The sequence below is a fragment of the Alternaria ventricosa genome, assembly GCF_023758065.1.
Source record: "Alternaria ventricosa strain BMP 2768 chromosome Unknown scaffold_6, whole genome shotgun sequence".
Taxonomy (NCBI): Eukaryota; Fungi; Ascomycota; class Dothideomycetes; order Pleosporales; family Pleosporaceae; genus Alternaria; species Alternaria ventricosa.
Genome location: NW_026055686.1, coordinates 952,589 through 979,360, shown reverse-complemented (window position 1 = coordinate 979,360; position 26,772 = coordinate 952,589). Strand labels below are relative to the sequence as shown.

The window sequence follows — 26,772 nt, the reverse complement described above, 5'->3', positions numbered from 1 at the left end:
CCCTTCAAAGCTCAATTGGATCCAGAAATGAGCAGTCGCTTGCCCTTCCGGAATCACGTACAGTCACACCCCCGGTTCGGGTGCAAATACGAGTTCAAGCCAAATTATAAGATCTGATTTGTTAATTCCCCTGCCTGCCCCGCTAAAACCCTAGTAAAGAAGATTATTAAGCAAATAAGCCCTTGTTTAGGAGGTTTTATTCCTCGCTAAGGTTCTTATTCTGCTTTTGTACTGGCTGGAAAGATCCACAATATCTCGTATTTGCACCCGAACCGGGGTTGTGACTGTATAACGTTTGATCGTGGGTACCCTAGGAATACGGGGTGTGGACGCGTCTGCCCTGTCGATCAAGCTAGCAGCACAAGGGAGTACCATGCTGCGCCATGCGATGATCTGGAGAAAGCTAAATCTAGCGGGAGCATGTCGGCAATCATAGGCTGACCAGAAAAGGGCCTTTGAACGGAGCCGCCGGTGCTAGATACTCGAGCATGTCCGCCAAAGGAGTTAACATCTGATGCAAGCGCACTTCGCGACAACCAGCGTCAAACTATTGGTATGGTGTTTCGATGGTTCGTGTGATCTGGTTTTGGATTGACTTGCTCGGCGAGCAGATCGAGTTGATCGACCTAGATGACGTGTGAGCTGGATTGGAATAAGTGTCCGCTAGGCGAATCACATTAAGCCTGTCAAAGAGAATGGTAAGAGGGCGTGCTCGCTCCGATACTGCAAGGGAGTGGATTATGGCGTTAAGGTTTCGACGGGCTTGTCGATCGGCAAACAGTCACGCTAGACCAGGGCTGAAGAACCACGGCAGAAGCAATATAGGGTTCGAGAAGATGGACTAGTGAGATGGGGGCTTGCATGAGATACGTGCGATGGACGCAAAACGTGGCACTATAGTAAGCCCTATGGTGTGATTGTGTAGTGCCTTGCGTCAAACCTTCGATTCCACGCGCGATTCGCGCCATGTTTCCCCACAACTCCATGAGATCGCGTTCGCAACGAGGCTCACACGTATGTAAAGAAATTAATTATTACGTTACCTGAGGGAATGATGCGTGTTGATGTAGCCATTAGAGAGCAGATTGGTAAGATTCGTGAAATGGGTATCTATGTTGGAGAAACTGGCGTTCAGAAATGCCGCCGTACAAGAAAGTCGCCGAAGCGGGGGTATGCTGGATATCGCTAATCGCAAAAGTTTGTACACAAGTTGGCGTATCAGGAGCCGAGTGTTTTTGTAGCACCGGACGATGATCGCTCAGGTTCGCACGAAGCTACCCACTGGGAGTCAGTCAATGCGCGAGCTTTGCCCGCAAAGCCTATCCTCTCGACACCGCCTTCCCAAACATTGACAACCGACTTTTCTTGGGCTTACCTGCGGCCCCTCTCTGCTCCTCCCATGGTGAAACGTCATTGATCTGAAGTCGCCTACCAAGACCTAGACGTTCACGTGGAGACTCGTACCAATGCTTGGAGAGCTCGGATGGCGCAATAGTAGATGGAGCAATGGAATACGAATCATCGTCGTCGTCATCGCGATCCTCTCGAAGATCATCAGTGCTGGCTAACGACGCTTCGTACAAAGTTGGTAACGCTGGGGCTGACGGTGTCCTCCTATAGTGCGGCATGTGTGTAGATCGCTGAACTGGCGGTGGGCCCTTGGTTGCCATTGGCCGACTGAAGTTTTGGACTGGTCGCTGAGGGGCATAATGTGGGATAGACGATGCATCCAAGGGCGACTCGTAGATGGCGAGCGGTTCGCTTTGTCGGCGCTCTAAAACAGGTTGGGGTTGGAAAAGGAAGTCATGTGAGTCGGGCACGTCGCCAAAATTGTTCTCAGCAGGCGCCTGAACAGCATGAGCATCCGCTCCCCATGCTCCTTGGTTGGGCCGGTCGTTCAATTTTCGGAAGATAGTATCTGCAGTGTCCATGACGACCGTATCTGCGGATGTCGTCGAAGAGGCTGGAGAATGTGGTCGCGAGTCTACTGATCCGTCTATGCTTGGACGATCGCTCGAAGTGGAGTTCGAGAGCCGAACTGGTGACTGCGTGGTAGAATCATAGGACGCGCCAGCGCTCTCGGACCTGGGGGGTAACGCGCCAGACGCAGCGGGGTCGTCTGGGAAATAGTAGGACATCTCTGGTAGCGTGGTAGTTGATGGCGAGGATCCGAGGCCAGAAGCTCCATCCCGGATAGTAAGGTTTGATATTGAGGCAGATGCGACGGAGTTGGGTGGGTTACGGGTGCCGTCTGTCATGACAGAGAATCTCGACTCGTTCCATGGGGCGTTTTTGAGAGGCGAGCCAAAGGAGCCCTTGGACGATACGCTGATTCTGTTGTCCTTGCTGTATGCGCTTGTTGTTGAGTACCGGTGTTTGACAGATTCAGGAACACCGTCCCATTTTGAATTGACCTTGGGGACAGAATTTGGAAGTTTTTGGCCGACATAGTTGCTGCTGGCTCTTGACTGCGGCGTAGAGGTTCCGGAGTTGAGGTTCTGCTTGCGCTGCTGTTCTTTGAACTGCTCCAAAGCGACTTGAGACGGTTCTTTCAAAGAGAGGAACCCGAGCACGGAGCCCTTTTTCTTCTTCTTCGATGACTTTGAGCCATTTGACGAAGAGTTGCTGGAGGATATGGAAGCCAGACTGGATGACGTCAGGGAGGTAGTGTCGAAGGACGGACGGGAGATGTTCGAAGGAGCGTTTGGATCCGGGGTCGCGGGCGGCTCTTGACTATAAGCAGAGTCGGGCCCACAGTCCTGGGAGGCAGAGTCGGCGATGGAAAGGCAGTCGGACGGAAGCGGATTTCTGTACTTCAGCTTGGGCATGCGCGCCAGCGGGGACTGTGCTGTTAAGTCTGCATTCGGAGCCATGGCTAACGAAAGTGATTTCGGTCGGGTGGGCCCTTAGGGTTTAGCGGCCAGTCAGTGCCAGTTTGATCGTCGTTTGATTGGCAGGCCGTCGCTAAGGCGTAGCGCATGTCATGCAGGTGCAGGTAGCGGACAGTAGTCGAGGGTCGAGAAGTGAGGAATTTGAGTGGCATTTGGAAGGATGATATGGAGGTGGAGAGGTGAGGGTTGAGGACGGGACGGCAGACGAGGGAAATGGGCGCGTCTGTATCGAGCTGGAGAGTCTGCAAGTAGAAGGCGCGATTGAGGGCTCACAAGGCTAGAAAAAAGCAAGAGCGACTCACCGTGGAGGACGCAGGCTGGGACGGGTACGCTACGCTTCAAGAGACGTGATTCTGATGGCTATCCACGCGGCACCGCCTATCAGAGTATTGCCATTGGCGGGCTGAGGCTGGCGTTTTGGTGGATTACTTGGGTGGCTTCTCGCTCTGGCGCTGACCCTTGCAGGCGTTCGGCTGCGTAAGACTCTCATCTGCCATGATGCCGCCGGGCTAGACGGACGCGTTTTGCGACATGCAAATTGGCAATCAGAGGGCAGATCTTGAACGCCGTTATGTCGGTTGTGAGATGGCAGTTGCCTCAGAAGAGCGCACTGACACTGCCTCGTGCCGATGCCGTCTTTAGCCCTTACTCTGTCTCCTATATCCCTCAAGGAACTTGCCATTCTGTTCGACCAGACCGCATGTAGGTCGGATAGACATGACAAGATTCAGACGTCGGGAATAGCGGCGCGTCACGCAATCGCTGTCTGAGAATGCCACGCACGGCCACAAGCAAGTGCAACCGAGACCAATGTACAACTGGCATCGTGATGGTGTACATAGGAGTACGTGGAGCGCGGATTACCATGTTCGGACACTCCTTTCCGGTCGGTGGTGAGTGGTAAAAGATGTATATACCTAAATACCTCTCCAATACCACAGACCGTCATGTGACACTCTCACTCGAAGACGAGAGACAAAGCTCAAGACCCCTTATTCTGAGGTCATCGAGTGTTGTCGGCGGAGTGTGTAACGTGTGGCGGGTTGATGTTGGATGCCGGCTTTGTTACAAGATAGACGAGATCGACTCCCGTACAGCCGAATCGCAGCCAAAGAAATTATCGCCCGCAGGCCGGCTCCGCACAATCCTCGCACTCATCTCGCGACGTGTCGACAGCAGCAGCCAGCGTGGGCGTTCCCGCGCACAATCTTGCACGACAGACATCCCCTCGCACATCGCATCTGGCATGGACGGCCCCGGCACAAGTCTAGACAGCGCCTAAGACGCCGCCACCTCGCGGCGAACCACCGCCGGAGATTTACCAGCAGCGCTCCTAGGCCTCTGCGTGGCCTGACCTCGCTTTCACCGCAGCGTGGTCGCCGATCGCCCTCCTGCCACGACTCTCCGGCTTTGCGCCTGGCGACGTCTCCCTCCACGCCGCCATGCCTGCGCTCCTCGTCGACACGAACGCGCGCCCGGTGTCCTCCAGCGATGCCTCGACCGCCTCGGAGCACTCTGGCGCCCGCTCCAAGTCGCCCACGCCTGACCGCCCGCCTGTGTCACCTCTCACGCCCACGGCGACGGCTGCCCAGTTAGCTCCTGTGGAGCGCACCGAAGCCCGACCCCGCCCTGCCCCTCCGCCCACGGCCACCTTCAGACCGCAACCGCCGTCCGTCGCCATATCCGAGAGCGAGAACCCAGATGCCATCGCCCTGCGCTCCGCCATCTCGCTCCTGCAGCTGCAGCGCGAAAAGAGCAAGCGCGACCTGAGGGCCCTCCAGGACCTCAAGGCAGCCGCTGTGTCCGACCCGCAGGCCTTCGTGCGCTCGCTGCAAGAACAACGCGCGCAGGCCTCACAGTCGCACCACGACGTGCTCACGCCAACACTGGCAGGTCTGACCGACCCAGCAAGCAGTGGTGAGCAAGACGCGAACAGCGCAGACACGCGCAAAGATTCCACGCACATGGAGGCGAAGCCAGACCCACCCAAGTTCCCCGCAATACCGCAGCCGCAGAACATCGTGCGATGTCCACCCGTCAACTGGGACAAGTATCACATAGTCGGAGAGCCACTAGACAAGATGCACGAGGAGCAGAAGAAGTGGCCGGGATCCTCTGAGCCTCCGCGCACAAAATCTGGCCAACGAGCACCCCCGCATTCAGTGGCAGCGCCTTACTCTCCCTTCACCGACGGCATCAGCGCTGGCTCGTCGTCAACAGCCCAACCCACCAAGAACTCCAAGAAGGCGCCTTCGTGAGGCCGGATAGCACCGTGCCAACCGGCTGCGACTCAATACCAAAGCGCAATGCGCAACACTCCATCACTACCACAACCGCTTATAACTATTCCACTCAAAAAGTCCGAGAGCACAGGCTGCTCTACGAAAGTAATGCTCTTATGGTCATCATGATAGACGATGCCTCACGAATAGACGACGGGACCATAGCGATAGACCCGAATACAAACAGACTAGACAAGCCAGTCCTTGATCTACAATGGTGCGTTTGCTCACTCGCCTCATTCAAGGAAAAGTCTGAACACCATGGAGCATACATCAAGATGAAAACATGCAATGTAGGTGACCCAACGTTAATGTAGGCTCTAGGCCTGTCCCATTTTTTTCCTGTATGAGGTGCACTTATAGGCGATCTTGTTGAATCCAGCTTCTATTTGTGTCACGGTAGTCTGCATCGATTCGTACCTGCACACGCACGTTGCGGCTGTGCACCCCACTCCCGCGTGGCTGGTACACCTGCAAGCGCCGCGCTCCTGCCTACACCGATGCAGAGATTGACGAGAGTTTCGGCACTCTTTCTTTTTTGAACTCTGCTATCATCACCCAACCAAAAATCCAGGCACGTCAAGTTCCTGACGTTCCTGCTTTACCCCTGCGTATTTCCTTCGCTTAGCGCTGCGCTACGTCATAGTTCCAGGGTCTGTACACCATACGCCCAGCAACACGTCAACATCGTGGTCAGTGTGTTCAAAAGGCCCTGATTCGTATTCAATGCCGTTGATCTTGAGGCTGAGGCCTCGTTGGTCAACCTTGCTATTCGCTTGTTGCCATGGCCGGGCCCTAGCAGTGACGTGCGGGTCTTTTGCACGGTCGTCGCATCGCAAGCTTGTGTTTGCGCGTCACGTATAAGTGGTTGACTCTTCCTTTATCGCCTTTGACGCATACTCAATATCTATCGCTTTTGTCTTTTGTCTGCGTTTCAGCCTTGCAGCGCTGTTTGAATACATCGCCATTCACGGGTAGCACATAGAGGGATCGCGACCGCTTGCGCCTTTACACCTGCATCACACCTACACCACAACCGTACAACCAACACCATCACGATGCGCTTCATCGCAATACTACCGGTGCTATGTTGTACCGCAGCCCTCATCCTCTCGTTTCTCTGCCTATTCGCCGGCCACAAGAAAGGCTTCATGGAAGACTACTCTCTCCTAACGCTCAACACGTCCGCTGTTGGGCAAACGCTCATCCAAGCTCCATCTGAAGACTCTGACTCCACACTTTCGTCCATCATAAACCTCATTCCCGACTCCATTACCGACAGCGTCACCAACGAAATCAACGAGCAGATCGACGAGTTCCGCGAGCGCGTTGGCATCGAGGACTGGTACTCAGCACACATGCTCAACTACTGCCAAGGACAGTATGAGCCTGGAGAGGTTGCCAACGCAACGCTGAGTCAGGATGACATTAGCAAAAACGTCACCGAGTGCGCAAAGAGCAGGGCTACCTACAAGTTCGATCCCACGGCCATCATCCAAGAGGCGATCAACAAGACGGGCGTAGACATCACCCTGGAGGACTTAAACTGGCCAGATGACATCCAGAACGGAATCGATGCACTCAACGCGCTCATGGCAGCCATGTTTGTGCTCTACGTTATTGCCATCTGCCTCATCTTCATCACGCTCCTCACCAGCGTTCTTGGAATCTTCATCGGAAACGGAAGACTCACTCCCTGCATCAACTTCCTTCTTGCTACACTCGCCTTCCTGGCTATCGGCCTCGCAAGCGCCCTTGTCACCGCTGTAATGGTCAAGGTAAGTTCTAACTACACAAAGTGCATGTGAGACATATACTGACTTCATACCTCTACTTTAGGCCACCCAAATCATCAATGAGCACGGCAACGACATCGGCCTAAACGCCAACTGGGGCGGCAAATTCCTTGCTTTGACATGGGCTGCCACTGCACTTATGCTCATCGCGCTGCTTGGCTGGATCGCCAGCTTCTGCATCGGCGGCAAGGACCATGGTTCTCGCCGTACTCGCAAGCCCTACAAGGTTTAGATGATGAGAAGAGACCGGATCACACAGTTCCTAAATTAACAGATCGTCCATGTTGACATGGAAAGATGCTCGGAGTACAGCGGCCTTTGTCTTTTTACACGACCTCACGAACGAGTTCACGTCTTTCCTTAACGTTTTGTCATATACCCCCAGATACCAGAATGTGTTGTCGGACAGATTCAGCGATGAAGATTGTATACCTTAGTTTATTATGAATGAATATACTCAAACAAGACCCATCTTCTCTTGCACACATGCACCTTGTACAAGGAAAACCCAAACAGGTCTGCAGACTACATTGACATAAAAACACGCAAGGTAAGTAGCCTGACATCGATGTAAGCTCTACGAGGTTCAGTTTTCCACTAGGTTCACATGCATGCACTTCTCTCATGCCCCAAAGCCAAATAATCCGCACGCGCCATCAATCAGCCACGCAATGTGACATTTCAGTGAAGTGCGCCTTCGTACACTGTTGTCCACCAGCATCCATACAACATCATCACTACTGTTTACAATATGCGCGTCCACGATACGCAACATGATTACTACAACGTGTACTCGACACCGATGTATGCCAACTCAAGGATGCATCGTCATTCCAACATTCATGTGTTTCCCTTGTGTACTGTACAACTATTTGGTCGAGCACAAGCTTCCTTATACTTTGACATCACCATCTTCGCAATTTCACTGACTCATTTACAACCTGCCTCCTTCAATCAACATCCAGCCCACACAATCCTCCTCCTTGGACTTCAACAACTTAAATACCCCCTAATAAGATATCACCATGCCACGGTATCAATCTCGACCCCGAGGCTTTGGATACGACCAAGCTCCGTAAGTTTATCTATTCTCTCACCACAATTTACGCCATATTGGTAAATGGGTTTCTTTTCTACTAGCACTGAACTGACTGTAAACTCCAAGACAACTTCACTACGGTCCCGTATTCGACTACAACGGCTTCCAGGAAGGCCGCGAGGGAGGGCGTCGCGTGCGAGAACACTCATATACGCACGCTGGGTCAGGATTGAGAGTAATGAGGTACGATGCTGGAGGCCATGACGATGACGACTATCATTACCGTCTTCGCGGCGGTGATGGAAGGGAGAGGCGGGGGTGGAGAGACAGGTTTAGATGCTGGTAGTCATACCATGGAGTCTACATCGACGTTAGGTCACCCACTTTGCATGTTTTCATGTTGATGTTGTCTCCAGACCTGTTTGAAAATAGCGAGCACGTAATTTGAGAGAAGCAGACGTAGCCAATGTTTTCGTTTGTATCAAACGGGTATCTAGATTCATTACCTTCATCAAGTATGCCTGGTCTCCGACCATAACTACGCATGTTCCTCGCTCGCTTGGATGCCAGTCCAGATGTTCCGTCATACTCCGACGTGACGTGGCACTTGGGGGTGGGCCATGACGTCGTCTGGCTCGCTTTTGCGTAGGTGACCAAATGCCGGAGGATATCCAGAATGGTGACGCATCCAAATGTTGCGCAAATGGTATACATGTGTTCCTGCTGCTCATCGCTGGCGGATGATTTCTAGTACAGTCCGGTATCAGTGGAGGCCGAAATCGAGTTGAAGAGGAATAAAGCTTGCGCACCTGTGAGAAACTCCTCGCTACGGTTATAGTTAGTCTTCGTTCAAACAGCACTCTTTCACACTCTTTCGTATGTCACTTACAAGCTTAGCGTGATGTAGCCGTCGCGATCCTCGTCATACTTCTTAAAGACATCCGTCATCCTCTTCAGACTAATGCACGCTTGTACGAACAGATCAAAGCTCAGTGCGTTGCGTCCGTCGCGGTCGTACGTGCGGTACAAGAGGGTGACGAATGCTTGGGAGAGGCGGTATCCGAAGGCAATGAGGGCTTCGTTGAATTCAGCATAGGATATGCTGCCGGAATGATCTTGGTCGAAACGGTCGAACAAGCTGCGCCAGGCCGAGAGGAAGCCCCAGAGTCCACTACAAACCATGTGTTAGCTTGAACCTGGAAAGAAACGGACAAGAACAAGTACCAGAATTCGTCAAAGTTGACGGAACCAGATCTATTGGTGTCGAACATTCGGATCATCATACGGACGGTGTGGGGATCGAAAGGTGTCCAGTCTCCATTGACGAGTGCTGTACGCAGCTCAGCTTCTGTGAGCTCACCACTCTCTGTCGCATGCGTTAGTACTGTGTATACATGGAGGACTTGCTACAACATACTGTCTTTGTCGACAGCGCCGAACAGTCTCCACAGCGCTTCGCGGTCATTCGCATCTCTTGGCGGCGGCGCAGGAGTAGGCGGCGGCCTTGACTGCTGCGCCAACTGTGGCCTCCCATGATATCCCTGTGGCGGAGGTCCATGGCCATAGTTTACTGGTGGAGGCGATCCAACTCCCATTCTGTTGTCTGGCCTCGCGTCGTAGCGGCCGTCGTACCGCGGATCGCTGTATGCGCCTGGTGGGGGTCTGCTGTCATATCCACCACCTCCTGCGCCGCGTCCACCGCCGTAGCGCTCATCTGGGCGGGTGTCGTATCTCTGGCCGCTAGGAACGGGCGGGGGAGGTTTGTTGTAGTCGGGACGCGCGGAGCTGGTGCGCGGTGGGCGTGAGGCCGCGGAAGCGTTTTGCGACATCATCGCAGCAGCCTGGTCTACGTCAGTCCTGCAGGCGCGTCGAGGGACTGCAAAGACGTACCTGCTCAGGCTCGGCATGCATAGGCAGCCTGTCCGGGTTGAAGCCTTTGTTATACGCCATGGTGGGAGCGAGTCGTCGTGTGTTTGCAAGGTGGAAAGCAAGATGTCGCAAGGTCGAGGGCTGATGATATATGAAGGTGACACCAAGCTTCAGCTTCTCGGCGCGGGCAGCAATCGTCACGCAGACAAGTGACTCCCAAACACAGGAAGATGCTAGTAGGTTATCGTACAAAGGCTCTACGATCAGCCGAGTAAGATGCGGCTCCAGCGATCAAAGCCCAACGTCGCCCTTCACAGCCCGGTTGCGGCTGACACCAACGGCGACCCCTTGGGTAGGCATATGCGCAGCGGGGCAGGAGGCTTGGCCCTATGACGCACTAGCCCTCGTGCCGGTCAACAACAAGGGAATGTCTACCGCGATGCGAATACGGGCGAATCCATGTAGGCGTAGCGCAAAAATTTGATCGTGGTGTTCTTACCCAATGTTCCGATTTCCGAAGGTTCGGCCAGTTGCTGTGGGGTTTGCAGGTCATTCCTTCACTCCAGTGCCGAGTCACGTAGAGCTTGCGTAATGGGGTATCCTTGTATGTATAGGTGGACTCGTCCAAGTTGTTCATTGATATTATTTTTTACAAAGAAGTACAAATCGCAACTCTGATCTTTCGTCATGCCATAACCGGAGCCCAAGGGAGTCCAAGTGCAACCGTCAAATTGTGAAACGAGACAAAATACTAGATGATAACAACGACAATCATCCTGGGTATCCAACGCCCCTGCACCCAAGTTCTACAATTCCTTCAAACAAAATCAACGGTATATAGTATGCATCGAGCATCGCTGGCTGGCCTCCAGGAAGTAAAGACCGTAACAGAAAGATAAAAATAAGGGGTACAAATACAGCATGGCCGAGGCCACACGAGAAAGAAGATCGCTGCAAAACAACTTTTCGAGCTCCGCTACGCTGCTCAGGTCTTGACTCGCTTCTGGTTGCCGTCATCTGAGCCCTGATCAGACGTCTTGCGCTTGCGCTCGGCAGAATCGTCGCGGGCGAAACTGGGTCCGTTCGGGGCTACTGGAGTCTGGAAAGTCAAAGGGCTCGGCAGCATGTTGGAGTCACGGCCAAAACCCCACTCGGGGTAAAAGCTCGAAGGCGAAGGAAGCAGGCCGTTCTCAACAAAGCGACTGGGAAGTGCTGAGATGGGGGTTTCCATGTTGTCGCGGCTACCGTACGAGTTGCTGTTGGATGGCGGCGGAGGACGAGCGAAAGGGTTGGGCGGGCCTGTTGCACCGGCACTGAGGAGCGAGTTGGCACTTGGTGACGGAGGAGGCAGCACTACGCCGGAGGAGTGCGATGCGTCGGTGCTTCGTCCAGGAGTTGCACCCGTTGTTCCAGAATCCTTGGGAGATGAATCGGCCGTCGCACTCCCGGCGTCTGATTGTTCGCTTGGAATTTGCACCCTCAATCTCGGCTTGCTTTCACCACCCATGCGTAGACTGTTTGTTCGCGACGGCGGAGGAATGGTAGGCATGGAAGACGTAGACTGTGTTCGCTGCGGCGGCTGCTGAACAGGCGCTTGTTGAGGCTGCGCTTGAGGCTTCGGGTCCCCGTTTGGCTGCAATCGCGACATGGCGGCCACGTCAATCGACTGCGCTCGATTCTCCTGTTTGATGTAGGGAGCCTCGCTACGAGAAAGATTTGAGTTGTTGCTGCTGCCCCAGTGTGCTGCGAGCATGGACTGGCTATCGTCGATGGGTGTGAAGATGCTGTGTCTGGCAGAGGCGTGTAGTGGCTTGGGCTGAGGAAGAGGGGGGCTCTGGAAATCGTTCTGTTGCGGCGGGGACGGAACGGTAATTGTGGGCTGTTGCGGGTGTTCTTGTTGCGGCTGGGACACTTGCGGAGGTGGAGGCGGCGGGGACAGTCGATGCTGCTGAGCCTGTTGCTGCTGTTGTTGCTGCTGCTGGGCTTGTTGCTGAGCCTGTTGTTGCGCTTGTTGCTGAGCTTGCACCTGGGCCTGTTGTTGCGCCTGTACCTGGGCCTGCTGCTCTTGTTGATGCTGGTGTTGCTGCTGCTGCTGCTGATGTTGGTGCTGTGCCTGTTGCTGCTGCTGAAAGGTGGGTGGCATCGACTGTCGGCGCTGCTGCTCTTGCTGCATGTACTGGACTTGAGAATGTGTGGGCATGGGGTGCGTGAATTGGTACTGGGCGGCGGGCGGAGTAGGCTGGGGCTTGGGCGCCATCTGCTGGGCAGCTTGCGGGTTGTAGAAGGGCGGGGTCGGCATGTAGGCATAGTTGTTGGGCGGCTGAGGGGCTTGCGACGGGTATGGCTGGGGCGGCGCGAGGTTGGAGCTCGGTCTGCGGATGTGGCCTACTCGCGAGTTCGGTCGCGACAGGTGGTGCGGCGGCTGTGGGGAGGGCCCTCGCTGCTGGAAGGCGCCGTTGCCGATTGGCGGCGACATGGAGGGCGCCCCGTGTCTTATGTGCTGGAACTGCGAGTGCTGCATGTGATGGGGCATCATCGAGTGCTCGGGCGGGGTGTGCGAGTCCCGGGGCAGGGCGCCCTCGTCGTCCTCATCGTCGTCGTCGTCGTCCTTCTTGCCCATAAAGTCCTCTGGACCCTTGTGCTCGTGGGCTCCGCCATACTGCGTGACCTGTCAGTGTCATTGTGCTTTAGCGCAGCTCTCGATCCAGGGTCGGAGGGGATGCCTACATATTGGTACCGGCCAATCGTCTCGTTGATGTCGCCGGAAGAGAATTCGTAGAGCTTCTTGTTGTGGCCGAAGATGATGACGGCCACGTCGACGGAGCAGAGCACCGAGAGCTCGTGCGCCTTCTTGAACAGGCCGCCTTTGCGCTTGAGGAAGGTGCTGCAGCGGGTTAGTGGCTGCAGGTGAGGGCGCTGGTGCTGGCAGCTGACTTACACGGAGCGGTTCCGGTCGTCCTTGATGGCCTTGATCTCAATCTTTCTGCGACCCATGGTGGCTGGCGATGCTAGACGGGCAGGCGCATGGAGCGACGGCGAGGCTTCGAGGAGCAGAGCACGATGGCACTAGCTTGCGCGGCAGAGGCGTGTTCACGAAGACGTGCAGCGTTTCAGCGCGGCCAGGAGGGAGTGGGCGGCGAGAATCGGCGCGGTGGATGCTCGATTCTTTTTCGCGACTCCAGGGCTATATGGCTGTGATGCGCGACACAAAGGTCGGTTGCTGCACTCACAGGAAGCGTGAGGCTCTGAACGTGATGTGCAGAGGAAACGATGATGGAGTGGGTGGGCGCCCCTATATTTAGAAATCTGGCGTCTGCAGAGCCCAGGCCATCCGATCGCTAATATGCCCGGTTACAGGTTATTTGCTCGGTTTGGACCTTCGTGCCACGTCCGCCGTGCCCTTGCAATTGGGTGTGCAATCTGTTCGTCAATCATCGCTGGGCCAGCTAACTGCACTTGGGCTGTTTACTCCACCTGCGACGCCCAGCTGAGTTATTTTAGGGACATATCAGAGCCGGGGTCCAGCGGCCTCACACGCGCAGAACAGACCCTTGATGCCGTACAGTAGCAGAATGAGACAACTGCCTTTTGCCGGCATACGCTACTTCTCTTCTCATCGCGGCACTCCCTGTCGATTGCAGACGTCTCTCAGATTAGCAAGGCCGCCTGACCGGCTCTGCAGCGACCAGACGGGCGTCGCTATTCTTGCGTGCCACGACCACCGGGCACGCGAGTCGGCGCTTGCAGAGATAATGACGAGAGTCGACCCAGGCTGCAGACGTTGGCCAACGTGGGATAGGCGCAGGGCGGAGGCTTTCGGTCGGCCGGTGCTCCTTGTGCGGCATTGCACTTACCGGTGCGCCATTTGCACCCTTTCCGAGACCGCGTTCTGCTAGCCACACATGGCGGAGCACTGGCTCAATCAAACCTCTCAAACGGTAGCCTCCTCGACTGTGAGGGCAGTCCCTGGGTGAGCTGCGGCCCGCCAGCGAGTCCTCCGCTCTCTGCGACTGCAATCATTCAATACAGGCTGCCGTCGAGGGCACCCCGCTCCCCCCGCCGGATGCGGCGCGGCACCCATGTGCTCTGTATCTTCACACTCCCTGTTAATCTCCATGCAGTCACGTCGCTTGCAGGCGATCGGATAACGTCCATACACATCGTCTCCAGTATCTGCTTCCATGTCCCCAGGCGTTGAAGTTGGATTAGGGCTCGCAGCACGCGGTTCCTAGCGCGGTTGCCTCCCATGTCCGAAACGCGATATTTTTAGAAGGCCATGCCGCAAACCCACTCCCACGGCTGGCATGACGCACCCACGACCGCGTCTGATTGACTGACTGCCCCAGCTTACCTCACCACACATCCAAAGCTCCAGATCGTTACACATTGCTAAGCTGCTGTTCGTCTATCACTTCCTGTCCTGCCCTTGTCGTTTTCCCGTTGACATGATCTCACCCGCCTAGCCGCCGGCATCGTGCCCCTTCCCCAGCTTTACTAGCTCATGTTTCCGCTTGCGTATACTCCACCGCTGGGATACTAGTCTATGTGATTGCGGTCGTCACCTACCGAAGCGACTGTGCCTCACACCGGGCCAGCGGCTCTACCGAACACATGCTCTCCATTGAAGCTTGTTGGTTCTAATTGAAGCATCCCAGATACCCGCATCACTCAGCAACGCGTCACTTCATCTTCATCAAAGAAACGACGCCCACCGGAAAATAAGCGGCCCGGCGCGTCTAACCCCTCTATCAGACGCAGGTACACTGTTCGGCTGTTATTCTTAGTTTCACATGCACACCACCCGGTAACCATCCCTTTGTTTCTTATCATCACCTAACCCTCTCCCAGAGACCTGGTCGATGCAGGTACACACCTCGTGTTATTTTGGGCCGCATGCTGGCCATCAGGATTTTCGTTTCTCCAATCACTACGACCTCTGGCCCCAACCCGAGACCTGTGCCTCAGGGAAGACCGCGTGGTAGATGCAGGTACACTGCTCGGACGTTATTTCTGGATGTCTCAGATTTGATATACTAATCCCAACTTCATGATGACAGAGACGATGCGTTCTCGATCTTAACCATCAACTACTGCAGCTCGTCGGCGCCTACAAGAGATCGTCAAGGCACACTTATCAGGGGAGCGGGGAGGGATAGGTGGTTCAGAATAGAAAGCGACATCTTGAACTTATCCACATTCTTCGAAAATCTTCCTCGGGCGCGTATCATCAGCGATACAGCAATCGATCAGATCCATGGATGGGTTGTTGGTCCTATCACTTCACTACGACGAGGCGCTTCACTAGATAGAGGACTCTATTCTTGCTCGTTGCATACATAGAGCTATACTGACCCCGAATATTACATTACGCAATAGTGTGAGAAGCTACGTGAATTGCAGTAAGGAGCGTGTGAGCCTCTAGACGCCGTTGTAAAAGAACATGCGGATTGTGACAACAAAAGTCAGCTTCCTCCGTAGATGGATACCCTACGAACCGCGCGATGACGTGGTTGCCAAATCTTCGGGTTTTTGTTCGTAGCTTTTTAGCTCGTCTTTTGGAGGGACCACTTGAAGGAAGGGGAGACCAGTGAAGACATGTCAGGCGTTTTTACTCCGATCATCGCTAGCAAACAGTACACATCTCACCGCCTCTGAATGTAAAGATTCTATCCATCAATCTTTCCCTTTGCTCTCTTGATACATAATTGGAAACACTTTTGTAGACTTTTCCTCGAAACTGACGGAAGAAAGGCTCATGAGTTGTCGGCGTCTCGCGCTATCTACGTCCAAAATGAGGAGACGGTTTTACCGTGTCGCTAAAAGCACATAGCGCCGTCCCATGCAAAATTCCAGTGTAGCTTTTGAGGCGCGCCACTGCAGCCACATGACGATTTCAGCTTTCAATTTTGGTAGAAACTTCAGCGATCTGAAATGCATAAAGAGAAAGTCTACACATTCCTAAAGCTTTATAAGTTTCGCTAGTGTGCTCTCACACGTGATCGCACTTGATGCAGCACTGGCGTGAGCTCCAAGATATAAAACACAGCCATTCCTTACAAGACCTCACTTCGATACTTCACAATGTTCTATGAAGCATACAAAAAAGTCTGAAAAGCACATCATGGAGTGCTCTTTCGCCAGCTTCTCTTCTAAATGTTGCAAAATTCAGGCCGATGCATTCTGAGTATCTTCTGGCTACATGACGACGCCTGACAATATCTTTGGAAACACTTGACAGAAGGCGGAATGTACAACCAAGACGTTGGAGACCGTCCCATCAGTTGTATATTGAGTCTTTTTCGTAGAATCTAAGCAATTTGGCATGGCTGACGCAGACTTCGATCGTCAGCTTCTCTGATTTGAGTCGTTAGCTCGGACTCATGCTTTTGTTTTTCAAGCTTTTTTTGGTCGAACTATTGAAGCAGTGTTATGAGAGAACGTTGAGGTGATCGAGCATGATATTTATGAGCCAGAATGCACCAGAAGATGGCTGCATGCAAATCATGACCCACCAGTCCCCAACCTATCCTCCAAATGTTTCATAAAGATCAACATGAGAACCTCAACACCACAACACTGTCGAATGCATCTCAGTATTGCACACATCAAAAGTGATTACACAAGCAAAACGTCTTGAATTAAACATTCCAACAGTCTCTCTTTCTAGAACATATAACACGCTACGTCGTCTCCACCATGGTATGTATTATCGTGGTCATCGAACATGCGTGACCACATAACTGTGCATGTCCGCAAAGATGTGTACCTAGACAACGATGTACATTCCTCCCGAGGTATCTCAGCAAAACGTAAGAAAAATCGAAACAGATACAGAGGGAATGAAGCAAGCCGATTGTCAGCCATAAGTGTATGAAGCTGACGGGTATTTAGGCGTGGAAAGCACAAATTAATGCCCAGTGTCGTAGAAGAAAAAACCAGAAAGTCGAAATGGGAAAGGGTATCGAGCAGTTTGTACGCTGGGAAAACAGAACGGGTATGTGATGCTAAAGAAGATCTGAAGAACCGTTAGCGAGGTCTAAGCAGAAGAAGCCCACGATGCTCACCAAAGCACATTCTACCACTGTCTTCCAGCGCCAGATCCAGCCGCTGCGGGCTGACCATCAACGTTGCCAGTAAGTTCGGCAACACGCGCCTTGATACGGGCAACACGGCTTTCGATGGTCTCTTCGCCACTGGTCTCACCTTCATCGGTGCGCTGGCTTTGGCTCACACTTCGGCTACGTCGGACCTGTTCTTCGCTAAGCCTTGCGGCGCGCTCTGCTGCGTTCTTTCTAATTTGCGCCCAGCGGTCCTGCGATGGCGATTGTTGCTTTGTGAACTCGATAGATTCCTCAGAAATGTCATCCGCATACTCCGGTGCGCGTTGAGTTGGGGTCCTAGGGTTTGTCTGTTGCACCTGTCGACGAGGGACGGTCGGGGCGGCAGCGGCATCGTCCTCGCTCTCGTCGTCAGCAGGGGCAAAAGCAGGCATGTCATCCATAGGGCCTTGATCGAATCGAGAGAAGGCTTGGTCAATTTCTTGTTGCGTTGCTGGGGCTCCAGCAACAGGGCCGCCTGCTTGAACCGGCTCTGCGACCTCGGGTGAGGATGCCGCGGGACTAGGTTCGTAGTTTGGCGATGGTGCCTGCACGGGCTCAGGATGGTCATCGGCGTAGGTCGGCGATGGCTCTCTGACGTTGGACTGATGGTCGTCTAGTCGAGAGGTACTGCGAACGGCATCGGATGCTTGGAAGTACGAATCATCCGCAGGCGCAGGTGCAGGTACTGCTGCAGGCGTCTCGGTCTTCTTTCTTCCAAAAAGCTTCCTGAATCCGCTGCCCTCCTTCTTCTTCAACTTGTTCGGTGAGACCTTCTTTCCAGGTGCGGCACCCTGATCCTCACTCACGCGAGTCTTAGGCTGAGGAGCTACAACAGGCTTGCGATCGGGGATCGACTTCCTTAAGGCAGGATGCTGATTTGGAGTCGCACCTGTTTGAACAGACTTCTCATCCGAGATGGGCAGTGGTGTCGCGAAGGGCGTCTCCTCTATTGGAGTGGTCTGTTCCCGCGTCATTGCAACAGGGAATGACTGCTGCTGAGGAAGTGGAGTCTGGGTAGGTGACTCGTGTGGCCAAGGTACTGGTGTCACAGAGGCCTTTGTAGGCGTGGTGGTATCAATACGAGCGGGCGAGTCTCCTCGCTCAGACTTTGGTAGCGCAGGAAGGTCCCGGTTTGATACGTTTGGAGGCAGCGGGGAAGCGCGGCCATTGGCAGCTGCTGTAAGGTTGTTCTTTGAACCTCTGCCCGCAGTGTTATCACCGAGGTATTGGGCACGGAGAGCATCCTTATCAAGGGCGGCTTCGCCAAACTTCTTATCCCACTGCATGGCCGGACCAGCCTCGTTCACCAGATGTGGCTGCAATGTAAGCACACTGTTTGTTTTGACGGACGTAGTATCGTCGGTGCGTCCTCGGCGTGTCGCAAATTCTTTTGCATCCTTCTCATCACGCTCGTTCTTAGCCAGTTTCGCGGCTGCAGCCTGTATTCTTGCGTGCTGATCGGGACCAATACTAGTCTTGCTCATGGGCGTGTTGGTAGTTGTCCGGCTGTATGGCTCTTTAGGGGTTGGCTTCTTGCCTGTCGACTTCCGCCGACCAAGTCGCCCGCGCCTCGTGAAGCTGAATTTGGACTTCTTCTCCACAATGTACGCACCCTCTTCAGGGGCAGCTGCACCCTTGACCTGCTCTTCCATGACCAGCCACTTTGCGCCCTGGATGCGTGTCTCGATCAACGTGCATCTTCCGAACGCAGCCTTGCGATCAGTAGTCTCTTCGGAAGCTAAACTGATCATCCATACCCACCAGAAAGTCTCGTCGAGATCGAATTTGGTGATGCTTGCCAGCTCGCCGGGCTCGAGGTCGTCTTCGCTGAGGCCATTTCGTACGTGTGACTGAGAGCTGTGTACGCGGTGCTCTCCTAGTGGAGGGAGTTTCTGGTTTGGCATCAACAGGGTAGTTGGAGGAGATTGGTTGTTCTCGTCAGCAAAACCCGAGGACAAGAAGTCCGCCCACGAAGGAGTGGTTGGGCGACCAAAGTCGGTGTTGTTTGAGCGGGGCCCTGATCGAAGGCTGGAGAACTCTCGTGGGTTGCCACCCACTGGGGTACCGTTGGTACTGGCGGAGCTGTCCATGATACCCGAAAACCCGAAGTCTTCAAAGCGGGACCATGACGGGTCTGGCGTAGTGGGGTCGGCGGCCGAGACAGTCGATTGATTTGCCGTAGCAATGCACTCGAGCACTCTGCGGCACTCATCCGTCAGGGCCTTGACGGTGTCGTCGTATTCGGAGAACTGCTGTAGCGCTCTGTCGTCGTCTCGGTATTCGAAGTTCTTTGCGCGACGCAGCAACGCGAATGGTGTAGGCGATACGGAATCTACAATCATAACCACCTTGGTTGTTCGCGTTTGCATAAGGGTCGGGGTTTGCGGAGGGTATTCGGTCTGGGAGAGTAGCGCCTGGAGTGACCGTGGTAGAGCAGAGATGCCACCGACTACGTTCATATCGGGCGATAGCGATCGCAGGTAGGCGAAGAAGAGATGGCTGGCAGCGTCCGCGGCCCTAAATTCAGTCAGTATGCGTTGGTCATCCAATTCAGCGGGATGCTTACTTCTCCCATGTGCGATAACCACCGTCAAAGCCCTTGCCGTCTTCAACGAACTCAAAGGCCCACCATCCGGCTAAACGAGAGAGCTTCCTGCCACCCATGCCGTTGCTCTTGCCTCTCGCGGCGACCGCAGAGAGGAGATCGAAGAAGTCGAATATGATGTGCTTGCGAGCCTCAGAGTCGACGCTGATTGGTATGAAAGTGTCGAACGCGTGGCGCGCGAAGTTTGAATCTGGACGCAACGTTAGCAGTGATTGGGGCGTGTCCTTGCAGTCGCCTTACCAGACTCGCCGATTCGGAAAAGCTCGTATGCGTCCCAGGTGACGACACCGCCGGGAAGTCGGCTCCAGCACCATTTTATGATACTGCAGAGCGTCTGGCTACGTCAGCGCATGGATCAATGTGGTGAGACGGGTATGTTAGCCTACCAATGGCTCGGTGAGACGCAGTTCCTGTGCCAGCCCCTCGCCTGTGTATTGCCGTGTGCCCTCGTAGGCGGCTTTGAAGAAGTTGCGTACGAAGTTGCGGGAGGCACTCGTATCCGATGTGGGGCGGAAGGGGAGGAGCATAAAGGGCATGTCCAGGGCTTCAGAGAGTTAGCAGTGCGTGCGGGGTGCCAATTGACGTGTCAACGTACCCCTCGATTTCATCTCTTGGGTGCAGACGTGGATGAGCTCCTGGATCTCGTCTGGAGCGACATCCTTGCGCGTCCATGATTCCTCCCAGCGGGGCTTGGGCGGCGCGACGGGCTCGGGGGCAGTTTTGGCGCCCTTTTGCTTGTCCTTGGAGTGGAAGACATTCTTGAAGAAAGGCATGTTGGTGTATGGCGGGGTGCGTGGCGGCTGTCCCGAGGGTCTTCGCTACCACCAGGTCGAGTGACGCAGATGCGCTCGGGGGTGGATGCGCGACGCGGTAGTAGCGCGATGCAGGGACGGATGCTATTCAATTGCTTTTTCTGCGTATGGCTGTGAAGTTAGCAGTGTAGGTGTATAAAATCACTGCAAAGAGGTTCCTGGGCTCGGGCGGCCGAGGGGACGGATGGCTGCTGGCGAGAAAGGAGAAGAGCAGGCAGTTGCAGTCCGGCAGGCCTCATTAGGGTACAGGCGAAATAAGTTCCAATCGACGCCCGTCAATCGCCCATCCCTGCGCCGCCAAGCCCTCCCTTTGCAGCTAGCCCTCCAAGCAGCCGTGGCTCCTGCACGGGACGGTGCCTCTGTTTCGCATCTTTGCTTTAGTCGCCAGCACACCTGTCCCGGTACTCGAAAATCTACGCGGCAAACGCCTGGCTTTCGTGCGCGATTGGCGGGGCGGTGTTGATGTGTTGTCCCTCGTCGCGTCATCCACCGCGCATCCCCACCGTGTCACCGCTGACACCGCCTCATATCGCGCCCACTCGCCCTGCCTGGGCTGCTTCATCACCAGCAGCCTTATCCCAGCTCTCAACACCACACAGCACCACTTCACGACGCCTCGTGGGACTGACCCTGCGTAATGCGCCCGCTGCTGATCCGACTAGCTCCCGACCCCAAGGGCCGTTGTCTCGTACGCATGAACCTGACTCCACTGTAAATCTAATACTCGTGATGCTATGGCGGCGGCTGAGAAGAAGCACATGCACCAGCTGAACTCACCCGAGGCCTGAGCATCCTATCTGACAGCCGCTGGCAGTGGCACGAACTGTACTTGCTCGGATACAAGAGCACATCTTCCTGATCAATTATCGCAGGCAATTGGCTTGTCACATGTCAATATACATGGTGTAACGCGACAAGCTGCCAATTTGTGTTGATGCAACGGCAGTGTCGTGAGAACACCATCTTGTCCTTATGCTCACGTCAATAATCAACGTCTTATCGTATCTCTGCTTTTTGCTTCCAGACAACCGCGCGACCGTCGCGCGCAATTTCCTGCAAACCCTTCCTGGTGGTACTTCGGCGTATCTTTGAAACGACAGAACAAAGTCAACTCCTTCACTTCCGCCCGCGTTCCGATGGCACGCCAATGTGTTCATGGCGGAACCCTGGTGGGAATGCAGGCTCAATGAATATGACATCAGCATACATAGAAGTCATGGTTGCTCTGTATCTGAGCTTGCAGGAGCTGCCAATAGGGGGCAGACTATCGGCAGTATTTTCAGTAGAGACACCCTATAAATTCAGATCGACAGGTGTTGTACCGCGAAAGACACCGTCTCAACTCTTCCTGATGCAGACGAGTGCTCACGCCCGACGTGTTGTCTTCGGGCTTGTGCAATCGCCAAGCGTGCGGGCACGTGTTTTCGTGATCTGCGCTAGCTAAAGCTTCAAATCCATTCTGGCCTAGCTCCAAAGCTATCGAAATGCCGTCCCGTTGACATCTCGACGTTGTCTGTACCCTGAACGCGTTCAAAAGCGACCCCTCGTGACATCTAATTTATGCGATCACCAGAACTAGTCCCTTCTTGAAAGATCCGCGCACAATTCCGGGTTCGCTTTCGTTTTAGTTATTCTCTCTGTCGCGGGGTGCAGACAACTTCCGATCATGCCAGCCCAAACAACATGTCCAATACCCGAAGTCGACCGCGCGCTGTCGTCATACATAAACAATCGGGAAGACACGCTAAGGATACGGCGGGCTCTTTCCAAGTATCTCACCTCAAGCCTGAGGCCCGTCAATGCGGCGACCCAGAACCAGCATCTGAACCATGAGTGCCCACAGAACCTATCTGCCTCCAACACCAACCCTCCAGGCCTGAAGGACACTCGTTTGGAATATCTGCAAGCTCTGCGCGCTAATTCCCAAGCGCAAACAAGGCACCGTGAACTTCAGACGTCATTAGAAGATCTACGCAACCGCTACGTAGACGAGAACCCAACGCAGCCAGAATCAGAATACGACAACGAAGTTACACGAAGTTATGTTGCTTTACTACGACAGCGCCGGCGCTATGCAGAACTTCAGGTCATCCAAGAGTCTCTAGACAAGCTCCTCACCGCAAAGCCATCGACCGCTGCGGCTGACCCAAGAGCTTCCATCAAAAGCGCCATCGGCGAGCAACCAGACTTACCTGCCGAAAGACTAGAGCAACTATCGCAAGCCGAAGATGACCAGAACTGGGTCTTCAAGCTGAAGCAGGAGGTACTCGAGGCGCGAACAGCCATGGAGCGCGCCCAGGCCGCGAGGAAGAAGGCCCAGGATGAGATGCCTGGCGAACCCAGCTTGCAAGCGCAAGTCCATGCACTACAGCGAGCAAGAGACGAGCTCGTCGATTGGGTGCAAGGGGAGTTGGCTAAGATGGAGGAGGATAGTGTTTTTCTTGAAGATGCTTCGCCCGTCAAACGTCCAGTCAGCGTCGCGGCACCCGTCGATCTTGCGTCAGCAGAGACACAGATACGAGAATCGTACAACAAGTACATCGAAGCTCGTGCTAGTCTGCTCGAAGCTCATGCAAGCCTCCAACAACCACCGGATGTCCAGACTGACGATCAGAACGGCGGTCAAACTACACCCAACGAAGACAGCAAAGCCACAGCAACGAAGCCTATCCGGCCGATCACCAAACTCTTGCCTTACCTTCCGCATCTCACTCAAATCGCCAACAATGAGCGTTCTCTGCTCCAGCAATCTGTATACCTTCAGAGCCAGATAGCATCTGCAGACCAAGACATTGAAGAAGCGCTTCTCCGACTCTCCGGTGAAAGCCATCTCCTGCCCGCTGGTTCTAAAGAAGTCGTAGCATGGGGCAAGACAGCACGGGAAGCTGAGGCGGCTACTGAAAAACTGGTGAAGGAGCGTCTGCAGGCTGCTCGGCAAGAAGTGGGGAGTGTGAGCACGATTGTAGAGCTTTGCTCGTTACAGAGCAAGGTGTTGGAGTCAGCATAGGACGAGGAGGCGATGATAGTATGGGATAAGGATCGCGAAGCCTAGGTTATGGCTATAATCAAGCAAGAAAACATCATCTTCGCCAGTCACACAGGGCTTGTACGTAGCCCTAGAATGGATGATGGCATGACCTTTCTACATTGACATCACCATGACAGACAAGCTCCTTTGTTCGATGCAAGCGGTAAACATTCCCATGGCTGACTGAACAAGTGATGTCTAAAAAGATTACCATTGCTCAATATGTGACATCGAAGTGCTTTCTTTTGGTTCTCAATTCAAGTGCACCTTTATTTTACATCTTGCAGGATCATCTCGAGCAGCTACTGATATTTGGCTCAACACTTTCTTGCCGGTATACACGGATCGAGGTCGGAACAAAGCAATAGAATACGAGAGACAGCCATAGCTCGCACATAAATTTTTTTCGGTGGCCATTTTGAGACACAAACACCATACAGCGATCCGTCGTCTTTTTTGAAGTATCAGTTCGCGGGGAAAAGCGGTAGAGAACACAGAAGCGCAAAGCGCAGATGGCAGGCTTTATATAGCCGTCGGTATCGGTTATCGACAGCATTATGAGTGTGTGATCAGTGCCAGATGCAGACGAAGCATGAAATCTTCATCAATTGGTTTTATGTCAAGTGCGAGCGCTACATGTCTACCATGCATCACTTTTTCGTTTCTCCGAAGTACTAGCATTTTAATCGTAAAATGTATCATGGAGAAGTTTGCGTATGAATTCATTATCCTCTTCTCCTTAGACATGGCATTGCATCCTTTTGATTTTGTTCTAGAGTCCAGGAGGATCGGCCATGCGATAGTTGCAGCGTAATTTTGATCTAGCAAAGCCGGGCTTCGAGACATGGACAAGTGAGAGAGAACAGAACCCATATGTTTGTGTGCTCCTCGTATCGTCGAGACGGGAAATTTTGTTGTATAGTGTGCATTTTGAATGTCAGTAGCCCTGGGATAAATTCCGTTCTCAGCTCGCGCCAGCACATAATCGAAGCCTTCGATTCGTTTGGTAAGAAGACATGAAAGAGTATCTCAATGTTTTGTTTTGAAGACCGAGCAGCTTGGGGTGATAAGAGAAAGACTGTGAGGGGCAGGAACGGGATTTTATATATGTGAGCGGTCAGTGCGCTGTATTAACTTCGCGATACAAGTCATAGCCAAGTATGTTGCGGGCCAGCTATTCAGCATCAATACATATCAGCGAACACCATAGTGTTGGCTCATTTCTGTTGACTTCCTGAGCACTCCCACTAGCACATGACATGACACCCTCGTTTTTTTGTTGAAAATGAACACATGTACTCATGCGTCCGAAAACCGGATTTCTACACAATCAGTCTGCTCGGTCTTCTCCATGACGTGCGCAAGTACCTGTCTCAAAACCGTATTTTCCGACAAGAACATAAAAATGTTCATGTGAATGCTGCAGCGTACACTCAAACATACGTCCAACATGCCTCGAGTTCCTGCTTACACATAGGGCGATCGCCTATGGTTTTGGTTCAAACAACGCAGAACACATCGCAACCCTCTCGTACTCTTTGGAACATGGGAAACCAATCGTAGGTGGTTTTTAGTGGGAAAAGCAGAGTGTATGCGAGGAGAAGAGCAGTACCAAGTCGATATTTTATACACGATCCAGCACTACTCACACCATCAAGTATGGTAGGTGTATTTTTTGAACGTGAAAGTGAACACTTAGTCTCATCCAAAGATTCTTTCATGCTTTTCTCGTTCTGGACGAGGAGATCGTGTAGGAGAGCGATGGCGAACACGCACCAGCCATAACTAGATCGCCGACGGTTTTGAAATGCGCACATGCCGTGTTGATCTGGCAATTTGGAGAAAACCCGAGCGAAGATCTCAGGGACATGAGTTCCGGACGAGGATGTTTCTGGAAGACTGTCTCCATAAGAAAGATCAGAAAAGCGTTGGAAAGGAATAACCTTAAGAAGGGAGAGTATTCATATTTGCACATGAAGTTTTTGACGATGGTTTTGAAAGACAGAATAACCACATGGCTTCGAAATCCAGTCTTTTGAGGGAAAGATGGGTGTCTGGAAGACAATGTGGAAAGTTAATGCTCCAAGATGTGATCTCTTATATATGAACCGTCAAAGGTCTGTGCGTTCATCTTGCTTGGAACATGTCGGTAGAGGTTCATCCGAATCTGCCACCACCTGATTCAAATTCAGCTTTCGCTAGAACATGACATTGAAGGAAATGAAAGAAGGTATAGGAGGTATCGTAGGTATCAATCCATCAGTAATCGCTCAAAACCAATCCAAGCATACTCCACCTCATCACGTAGCCACCACACAACTCGCTTGTGCCAAGCTTTTACATACTCATCACCTCCAACAGCCTAGACATCCCTCCAATTCCGACTAGTCACTCGCTCTCTCGTATCCAGTCTCGCGCCTCTACCCATCTCGCGATACTCTCTCGCAAGCCCGCCTATATCACTTCCTTGATCGATCATCCTTACCTTCCTCCTCTCCTCCACAAATGTAGCAGGCTGTCCGTTTTCATCGATACCCTTCCAGCTTCTAACTTCGGTCATCTCAGCTGAATGCGCGCTCTCTGAGTCGGTGTGATCTTCTTCTTGTCTTCGGCGACGAGGCGGTGGGGTCACAGAACGAGTGCGTTCGAGTGCGCGTGTGCGAGAGACATGGCGGAACAGTGGCTGCGGCGGTCGTTCAGGCGATGGAGGAGAGGGCGGAGGACGGGGTGTGCGACGTGCGGGAAGAGGAGAGATATTCCGCATGCGTACCTCTTCGAACCGTCTTGAGGGCGGAGGAGAAGGTGAAATACGGCGCTGTCGATCAATGCGAATTTCCTCTTCGTACTCCCTTCGTGGAGATGGCGATGAGTGTCGTATGCGGATCCTCTCGAAGTCCTGGGCTAGTGGCTCCGGTGGAGGATCATCTACAACCCGATGGCGGGAATACTCTCGGTAATGCTCGTACTTGTCGCCACTCGCCAGTCGTTCATCGGCATATCTTGATCTTCCTCTTGGCTCCAGCACTGGGTCTTCTTGCCTTCTTCCACCACCAAAGTGAACACGAGGTCCTCCGACTTCTACGCGCATGCTCTGCTGACTTTCGCGCATGGTATCTCTTCGCCTGTGGGAGGTTTCGTGTTCGGTGCCTAGGGGCTTCAGGATGCTCCGACTAGGTGAATCCAAACGGCGCCGTGGCACAGAGTCAGCATTGCTCGAAGTTTCATCCGACGCCTTGAGAAAGCTACGCTGCTCTGGTACAATCGGGCGGTGCGGCCTCGGATGCGACATGAGACGAGCTTCCGCTTCCTCACTTTGCCTTTGAGCCCGGAAACTGACACGAACTGGAGAT

At 53.5% G+C, this 26,772-nt stretch overlaps 7 protein-coding genes across 7 annotated transcripts; 3 read left to right on the top strand and 4 right to left on the bottom strand.

Annotated features, from left to right (window-relative positions):
• Positions 1-1,319: 1,319 nt before the first annotated feature.
• J4E93_004412 (uncharacterized protein) lies at positions 1,320-2,873 on the bottom strand (the record flags this gene model as incomplete). The annotated part of the gene is made up of 1 exon (XM_049342340.1): positions 1,320-2,873. The coding sequence occupies one exon, from the start codon at positions 2,871-2,873 to the stop codon at positions 1,320-1,322; it is 1,554 nt and encodes a 517-aa protein (XP_049200492.1).
• Positions 2,874-4,333: 1,460 nt separating this feature from the next.
• J4E93_004411 (uncharacterized protein) lies at positions 4,334-5,149 on the top strand (the record flags this gene model as incomplete). Its single annotated transcript, XM_049342339.1, has 1 exon — positions 4,334-5,149. One exon carries the CDS (start codon positions 4,334-4,336, stop codon positions 5,147-5,149), a length of 816 nt encoding a protein of 271 aa, XP_049200491.1.
• Positions 5,150-6,231: 1,082 nt separating this feature from the next.
• Positions 6,232-7,201, top strand: J4E93_004410 (uncharacterized protein; the record flags this gene model as incomplete). The annotated part of the gene is made up of 2 exons (XM_049342338.1): positions 6,232-6,951; positions 7,013-7,201. 2 exons carry the CDS (start codon positions 6,232-6,234, stop codon positions 7,199-7,201), a joined length of 909 nt encoding a protein of 302 aa, XP_049200490.1.
• A 1,692-nt stretch (positions 7,202-8,893) lies between these two features.
• On the bottom strand, positions 8,894-9,958 carry J4E93_004409 (uncharacterized protein; the record flags this gene model as incomplete). The annotated part of the gene is made up of 4 exons (XM_049342337.1): positions 8,894-9,179; positions 9,233-9,374; positions 9,426-9,849; positions 9,899-9,958. 4 exons carry the CDS (start codon positions 9,956-9,958, stop codon positions 8,894-8,896), a joined length of 912 nt encoding a protein of 303 aa, XP_049200489.1.
• A 904-nt stretch (positions 9,959-10,862) lies between these two features.
• J4E93_004408 (uncharacterized protein) lies at positions 10,863-12,871 on the bottom strand (the record flags this gene model as incomplete). Its single annotated transcript, XM_049342336.1, has 3 exons — positions 10,863-12,536; positions 12,605-12,761; positions 12,816-12,871. 3 exons carry the CDS (start codon positions 12,869-12,871, stop codon positions 10,863-10,865), a joined length of 1,887 nt encoding a protein of 628 aa, XP_049200488.1.
• Positions 12,872-16,952: 4,081 nt separating this feature from the next.
• On the bottom strand, positions 16,953-20,355 carry J4E93_004407 (uncharacterized protein; the record flags this gene model as incomplete). The annotated part of the gene is made up of 5 exons (XM_049342335.1): positions 16,953-19,494; positions 19,544-19,772; positions 19,823-19,916; positions 19,969-20,126; positions 20,178-20,355. The coding sequence occupies 5 exons, from the start codon at positions 20,353-20,355 to the stop codon at positions 16,953-16,955; spliced, it is 3,201 nt and encodes a 1,066-aa protein (XP_049200487.1).
• A 1,705-nt stretch (positions 20,356-22,060) lies between these two features.
• On the top strand, positions 22,061-23,401 carry J4E93_004406 (uncharacterized protein; the record flags this gene model as incomplete). The annotated part of the gene is made up of 1 exon (XM_049342334.1): positions 22,061-23,401. The coding sequence occupies one exon, from the start codon at positions 22,061-22,063 to the stop codon at positions 23,399-23,401; it is 1,341 nt and encodes a 446-aa protein (XP_049200486.1).
• Between the last annotated feature and the right edge of the window lie 3,371 nt (positions 23,402-26,772).